This window comes from Salmo trutta, chromosome 26 (assembly GCF_901001165.1).
Source record: "Salmo trutta chromosome 26, fSalTru1.1, whole genome shotgun sequence".
Taxonomy (NCBI): Eukaryota; Metazoa; Chordata; class Actinopteri; order Salmoniformes; family Salmonidae; genus Salmo; species Salmo trutta.
The window spans coordinates 46,060,455-46,067,954 of NC_042982.1; the positions used below are offsets into that span (position 1 = coordinate 46,060,455).

Genomic DNA, 7,500 nt, shown 5'->3' on the forward strand with positions numbered 1-7,500 from the left:
CAGAGGAGAACAGAACAGATGAGAACAGAACAGAGGAGAACAGAACAGAAGATAATAGAACAGAACAGAAGAGAACAGAACAGAACAGAGGAGAACAGAACAGAGCAGAGGAGAACAGAAGAGAACAGAAGAGAACAGAACAGAAGAGAACAGAAGAGAACAGAACATAAGAGAACATAAGAGAACAGAACAGAAGAGAACAGAAGAGAAGAGAACAGAAGAGAACAGAAGAGAACAGAACAGAAAAGAACAAAAGAGAACAGAACAGAAGAGAACAGAAGAGAACAGAACAGAAAAGAACAAAAGAGAACAGAACAGAAGAGAACAGAAGAGAACAGAGGAGAACAGAACAGAAGAGAGCAGAGGAGAACAGAAGAGAACAGAACATAAGAGAACAGAAGAGAACAGATGAGAACAGAAGAGAACAGAACAGAATATAAGAGAACAGAACAGAAGAGAACAGAACAGAAAATAACAGAGGAGAACAGAAGAGAACAGAACAGAAGAGAAGAGAACAGAAGAGAACAGAAGTGAAGAGGTGCATGTAAACCACAACCCACAGTGCAGGGATGAGAGGAAGAGGGTACTGAGAGGACAAGATGGGGGCTCATTCATCCCACTCCACTCCTCTGTAACTATTCCCCAGGTCGTTGCTGTAAATGAAAATGTGTTCTCAGTCAACATACCTGGTAAAATGGGGGTGAAAAACCCCCAGAGATCCTATTACATTGCTGGGATTCAAATTGAAACTCCATCGGGGTCTGTACCTGTATTTCGGGTACGATGGTCCCCCTCTCGGAGCAGGCCCCAGCGAAGGCGGTGAGGGGAGCAGGCGACAAGATGGGGGATGGACGCGTGAAGCCGCTGACATCACAGCTGGGGATCTCATTCTCCTCGTGACGCATCACGATGGTATCCATGACGAAGAAGCGTCCCCATGGCAACCACAGCGTGTGCTCCTGGGTGATGAACGGAGCGCGCTCGAAGCGCAGGGCGATGGCCACGCCACCGTTGGTCACCAGGTCAAAACTTGGAAGGAACACACAAACAGGGTGGAATTAAGTAGAACACATCTGACTTTAAAAAGACATTTACCCACACAATGTTGACTGATGTTTAGAGACCCTAAAATATGGATGAAGGGGAGGATGACAGGTTAAAGAAGGATGTTTAAGCCTGGAGAACATTGAGGCATGGATTGTGTCTGTGTGCCATTCAGAGGGTGAATGGGCAAGACAAAATATTTAAGTGCCTTTGAACAGGGTATGGTAGTACAGTCGTGGCCAAAAGTTTTGAGAATGACACAAATATTAATTTTCACAAAGTCTGCTGCCTCAGTTTGTATGATGGCAACTTGCATATACTCCAGAATGTTATGTTAGTGATCAGATGAATTGCAATTTATTGCAAAGTCTCTCTTTGCCATGCAAATGAATAGAATCCCCCAAAAACATTTCGTCATCATTGCTTTGCACAAAAAGGGCTTCACAGGCAAGGATATTGCTGCCAGTAAGATTGCACCTAAATCAACCATTTATCGTATCATCAAGAACTTCAAGGAGAGCAGTTCAGTTGTTGTGAAGAAGGCTTCAGGGCGCCCAAGAAAGTCCAGCAAGCGCCAGGACCATCTCCTAAAGTTGATTCAGCTGCGGGATCGGGGCACCACCAGTACAGAGCTTGCTCAGGAATGGCAGCAGGCAGGTGTGAGTGCATCTGCACGCACAGTGAGGCAAAGACTTTTGGAGGATGGCCTGGTATCAAGAAGGGCAGCAAAGAAGCCACTTCTCTCCAGGAAAAACATCAGGGACAGACTGATATTCTGCAAAAGGTACATGGATTGGACTGCTGAGGACTGGGGTAAAGTCCTTTTCTCTGATGAATCCCCTTTCCGATTGTTTGGGGCATCTGGAAAAAAGCTTGTCCGGAGAAGACAAGGTGAGCGCTACCATCAGTCCTGTGTCATGCCAACAGTAAAGCATCCAGAGACCATTCATGTGTGGGGTTGCTTCTCAGCCAAGGGAGTGGGCTCACTCACAATTTTGCCTAAGAACACAGTCATGAATAAAGAATGGTACCAACACATCCTCCGAGAGCAACTTCTCCCAAACATCCAGGAACAGTTTGGTGATGAACAATGCCTTTTCCAGCATGATGGAGCGCCTTGCCATAAGGCAAAAGTAATAACTAAGTGGCTTGGGGAACAAAACATCGATATTTTGGGTCCATGGCCAGGAAACTCCCCAGATCTTAATCCCATTGAGAACTTGTGGTCAATCCTCAAGAGGTGGGTGGACAAACAAAAACTCACAAATTCTGACAAACTCCAAGCATTGATTATGCAAGAATGGGCTGCCATCAGTCAGAATGTGGCCCAGAAGTTAATTGACAGCATGCCAGGGCGGATTGCAGAGGTCTTGAAAAAGAAGGGTCAACACTGCAAATACTGACTCTTTGCATCAACTTCATGTAATTGTCAATAAAAGCCTTTGACACTTATGAAATGCTTGTAATTATACTTCAGTATTCCATAGTAAAATCTGACAAAAATATCTAAAGACACTGAAGCAGCAAACTTTGTGTCAATTACTATTTGTGTCATTCTCAATCCTTTTGGCCACGACTGCAGGTGAAAGGCGCATCGGTTTGTGTCAAGAACTGCAACGCTCCTGGGTTTTTCACGCTCAACAGTTTCCCGTGTGTATCAACAATGGTATATGAATTCATTATTCATTTGTTTTAATCATTTTCATTAATTTATAGACATAATGCATATCCTTCGGGAAAAAAAATAAAATAACAATGGATATTATCTCTAATTGTTAATCCGCTACGTATTCCAGGTTTAATCCCTGTCACATTTATCTCATCATACAGTGAATATCTCTAACGAACCCTAATTAATAGTGTTGCTATTGTGATTACATTGCACTGAACTAAATGTAACAGAATAAATGAAAGGACTATCGTTAAAAATGTATGCTGTTTGTTGGTTCCACCATTTTACTTCCGTCTCTCTCAGTCACTCACACGTTCCTGTAAAACACAAGAGAACGATGAAGCTAATGCATTGAGGAGACGCAGTAGAAGCCCCAAGCCTGAATTGATGTCACACGCTGAACGACCAATAGCAATGCGTTATTATCTGTTTAAACAGAATGGAGACTTACTTATTAAGTTCAGGCACATAGGATGCATCCCAAATGTCACCTTATTCCCTATATAGTGCACTACTTTTAACCAGGTATGGTCAAAAGTAGAGCACACTGGAGAGAATATGGTGCCATTTGGAATGCAGCTACAACGTGACTACTCAGCCCTGTTTGTGTAATGCACCGTGTTGTGCCGCTGTTTAAATATAGCCTATGAGGCATAAAGTTACTAGGAACAGAGGAGATCTGTTCTGTGCAACAGCAAAATGGAGGAAGCCACTTCTCTATCGATCTCTCACACCGAGGCTAGCCTGTCCGCTCTCACATCCGTCCGTCTAAAAGCCCTGCAATGCAATCAGAGCTCTCTCTCTCTCTGCCCTGCATACAGAGCACAACTCTGCCTAAGCCCGGCTGGCCCGGCTAGAATGGGCTGGCCCGGCTAGAATGGGCTGGCCCGGCTAGAATGGGCTGGCCCGGCTAGAATGGGCTGGCCCGGCTGGAATGGTCTGGTCTGGTCTGACTGAGCTGGCCCGGCTGGAATGGGCTGGCCCGGCTGGAATGGGCTGGCCCGGCTGGAATGGGCTGGCCCGGCTAGAATGGGCTGGCCCGGCTAGAATGGGCTGGTCATACTGGGCTGGCCTGGTCTGACTCCCTATCAGTGTTGCTACCTTGCTTTCCAACCATGGTTCATGGATAAACACTCTGATATTTCCCTCTCTCTGAATACATCCATACAGCAGAACTCACTTATTCAGCTAGAGGCCTCTCATATGGTACTGCATAGTACTGTATAACATGGTATTGTATATTATAGTATAGTATTATATAGTATTGTATTGAATTGTATAGTAATGTATAGTACTGTATTGTATAGTATTGTATAGTACGGTATAATATGGTATAGTATTGTGTTGTACTGTATTGAATTGTATAGTATTGTATAGTACTGTATTGATTGTATAGTATTGTATAGTACTGTATTGAATTGTATAGTATTGTATAGTACTGTATTGTATATTATTGTATAGTACTGTATTGATTGTATAGTATTGTATAGTACTGTATTTCATTGTATAGTATTGTATGGTACTGTTTTGAATTGTATAGTACTGTATTGAATTGTATAGTATAGAACTGTATTTCATTGTATAGTATTGTATAGTACTGTTTTGAATTGTATAGTATTGTAAAGTACTGTAATGAATTGTATAGTATTGTATAGTACAGTATTGTATTGTATAGTATAGTACTGTATTGAATTGTACAGTATTGTATAGTACTGTATTGAATTGTACAGCATTGTATATTACTGTACTGAATGGTATGGTATTGTATAGTATTGTATAGTACTATAATGTACTTTATAGAATGGTATTGAATTGTATAGTACTGTACTGTATTGTATAGTATTGTTTATAAAGGTACAGTACTGTATTGAAATGTATAGAATGTTATTGTATAGTAGTGTATGGCACTGTATTGTATATAATGGTATTGTATTGTATAGTAGTGTATAGTACTGTGCTGTATTGTATATAATGATATTGTATTGTATAGTAGTGTATAGTACTGTACTGTATTGTATAGTATTGTATATAAAGGTACAGTACTGTATTGAATTGTATAGAATGGTATTGTATAGTAGTGTATGGTACTGTATTGTACATAATGGTATTGTATTGTATAGTAGTGTATAGTACTGTGCTGTATTGTATATAATGGCATTGTATTGTATAGTAGTGTATAGTACTGTGCTGTATTGTATATAATGGCATTGTATTGTATAGTAGTGTATAGTACTGTACTGTATTGTATAGAATGGTATTGTATAGTACTGTACTGTATTGTATAGTATTGCATATCATGATATAGTACTGTATTGAATTGTATAGAATGATATTGTATTGTATAGTAGTGTATAGTACTGCACTGTATTGTATATAATAGTATTGTATAGTAGTGCATAGTACTGTACTGTATTGTATAGAATGATATTGTATAGTAGTGTATAGTACCGTACTGTATTGTATAGAATTAAATTGTATTGTATAGTAGTGTATAGTACTGTACTGTATTGTATATAATGATATTGTATTGTATAGTAGTGTACTGTATTGTATATAATGGTATTGTATTGTATAGTAGTGTATAGTACTGTACTGATATTGTATATAATGATATTGTATTGTATAGAAGTGTATAGTACTGTACTGTATTGTATAGAATGGTATTGTATTGTATAGTAGTGTGAAGTATAGTACTGTACTGTATTGTATAGAATGATATTGTATTGTATAGTAGTGTATAGTACTGTACTGCATTGTATAGAATTATATTGTATTGTATAGTAGTGTATAGTACTGTACTGTATTGTATATAATTATATTGTATTGTATAGTAGTGTATAGTACTGTACTGTATTGTATAGAATGGTATTGTATTGTATAGTAGTGTATAGTACTGTACTGTATTGTATAGAATGGTATTGTATTGTATATAATGGTATTGCATTGTATATAATGGTAATGTATTGTATAGTAGTGTATAGTACTGTACTGTATTGTATAGAATGGTATTGTATTGTATAGTACTGTACTGTATTGTATAGAATGGTATTGTATTGTATATAATGGTATTGCATTGTATATAATGGTATTGTATTGTATAGTAGTGTATAGTACTGTACTGTATTGTATAGAATGGTATTGTATTGTATAGTAGTGCATAGTACTGTACTGTATTGTATATAATGGTATTGTATTGTATAGTAGTGTATAGTACTGTACTGTAATGTATAAAATGATATTGTATTGTATAGTAGTGTATAGTAATGTACTGTATTGTATATAATGGTATTGTTTTGTATAGTAGTGTATAGTACTGTACTGTATTGTATAGAATGGTATTGTATAGTAGTGTATAGTACTGTACTGTATTGTATATAATGGTATTGTATTGTATAGTACCGTACTGTATTGTATAGAATGGTATTGTATTGTGACGCAGAACACATCTTCCTCTACCTCCACTACAGCCAATTAGCTGGTCAACCTGCCGACCCACCTGCGACGGGGGACAAAAGTCCCTCCCAATGGACCCTGCAGGCTACAGCCTCTGATTCAGGGGCTCTGCCACGTGGACACAGCCACTGCTATAAATATACATCCCCCACCCCTCTGGAATACAGTGCCCTTATTGGCTGAAGCAGTAAACAAAGGTCTGTGCCGCCCTTGGTACTGTGCTGTGCCCTTGGCTAGGAGGGCATGCATAGTCAGTAGTACTATATGTATATGGCTAGTCAGTAGTACTATATGTATATGCATAGTCAGTAGTACTATATGTATATGGCTAGTCAGTAGTACTATATGTATATGCATAGTCAGTAATACTATATGTATATGCATAGTCAGTAGTACTATATGTATATGCATAGTTAGTAGTACTATATGTATATGGCTAGTCAGTAGTACTATATGTATATGGCTAGTCAGTAGTACTATATGTATATGCATAGTCAGTAGTACTATATGTATATGGCTAGTCAGTAGTACTATATGTATATGCATAGTCAGTAATACTATATGTATATGCATAGTCAGTAGTACTATATGTATATGCATAGTTATTAGTACTATATGTATATGCATAGTCAGTAGTACTATATGTATATGCATAGTCAGTAGTACTATATGTATATGCATAGTCAGTAGTACTATATGTATATGCATAGTCAGTAGTACTATATGTATATGCATAGTCAGTAGTACTATATGTATATGCATAGTCAGTAGTACTATATGTATATGGCTAGTCAGTAGTACTATATGTATATGGCTAGTCAGTAGTACTGTGTGTATATGGCCAGTTAGTAGTACTGTGTGTATATGCATAGTCAGTAATACTATATGTATATGGCTAGTTAGTAGTACTATATGTATATGGCCAGTTAGTAGTAGTAGTACTGTGTGTATATGGCCAGTCAGTAGTACTGTGTGTATATGGCCAGTCAGTAGTACTGTATGTATATGGCCAGTCAGTAGTACTGTATGTATATGGCCAGTCAGTAGTAGTAGTACTGTGTGTATATGGCCAGTCAGTAATACTGTGTGTATATGGCCAGTTAGTAGTAGTAGTACTGTGTGTATATGGCCAGTCAGTAGTACTGTGTGTATATGGCCAGTCAGTAATACTGTGTGTATATGGCCAGTCAGTAGTACTGTGTGTATATGGCCAGTCAGTAGTAGTAGTACTGTGTGTATATGGCCAGTCAGTAGTAGTAGTACTGTGTGTATATGGCCAGTTAGTAGTAGTAGTACTGTATGTATATGGCCAGTCAGTAGTACTGTGTGTA

General features: G+C 38.5%; 1 protein-coding gene across 1 annotated transcript in view; it reads right to left on the reverse strand.

Moving 5' to 3' along the window:
* The window catches only part of tenm4 (teneurin transmembrane protein 4), a gene marked incomplete at its 5' end in the record, with an annotated part of 264,411 nt that overhangs the window by 115,350 nt on the left and 141,561 nt on the right, over nt 1-7,500 (reverse strand). Inside the window, 1 exon segment of the mRNA XM_029716129.1 lies at nt 768-1,029. Within this exon segment, the coding sequence (XP_029571989.1) occupies nt 768-1,029 (262 nt within the window).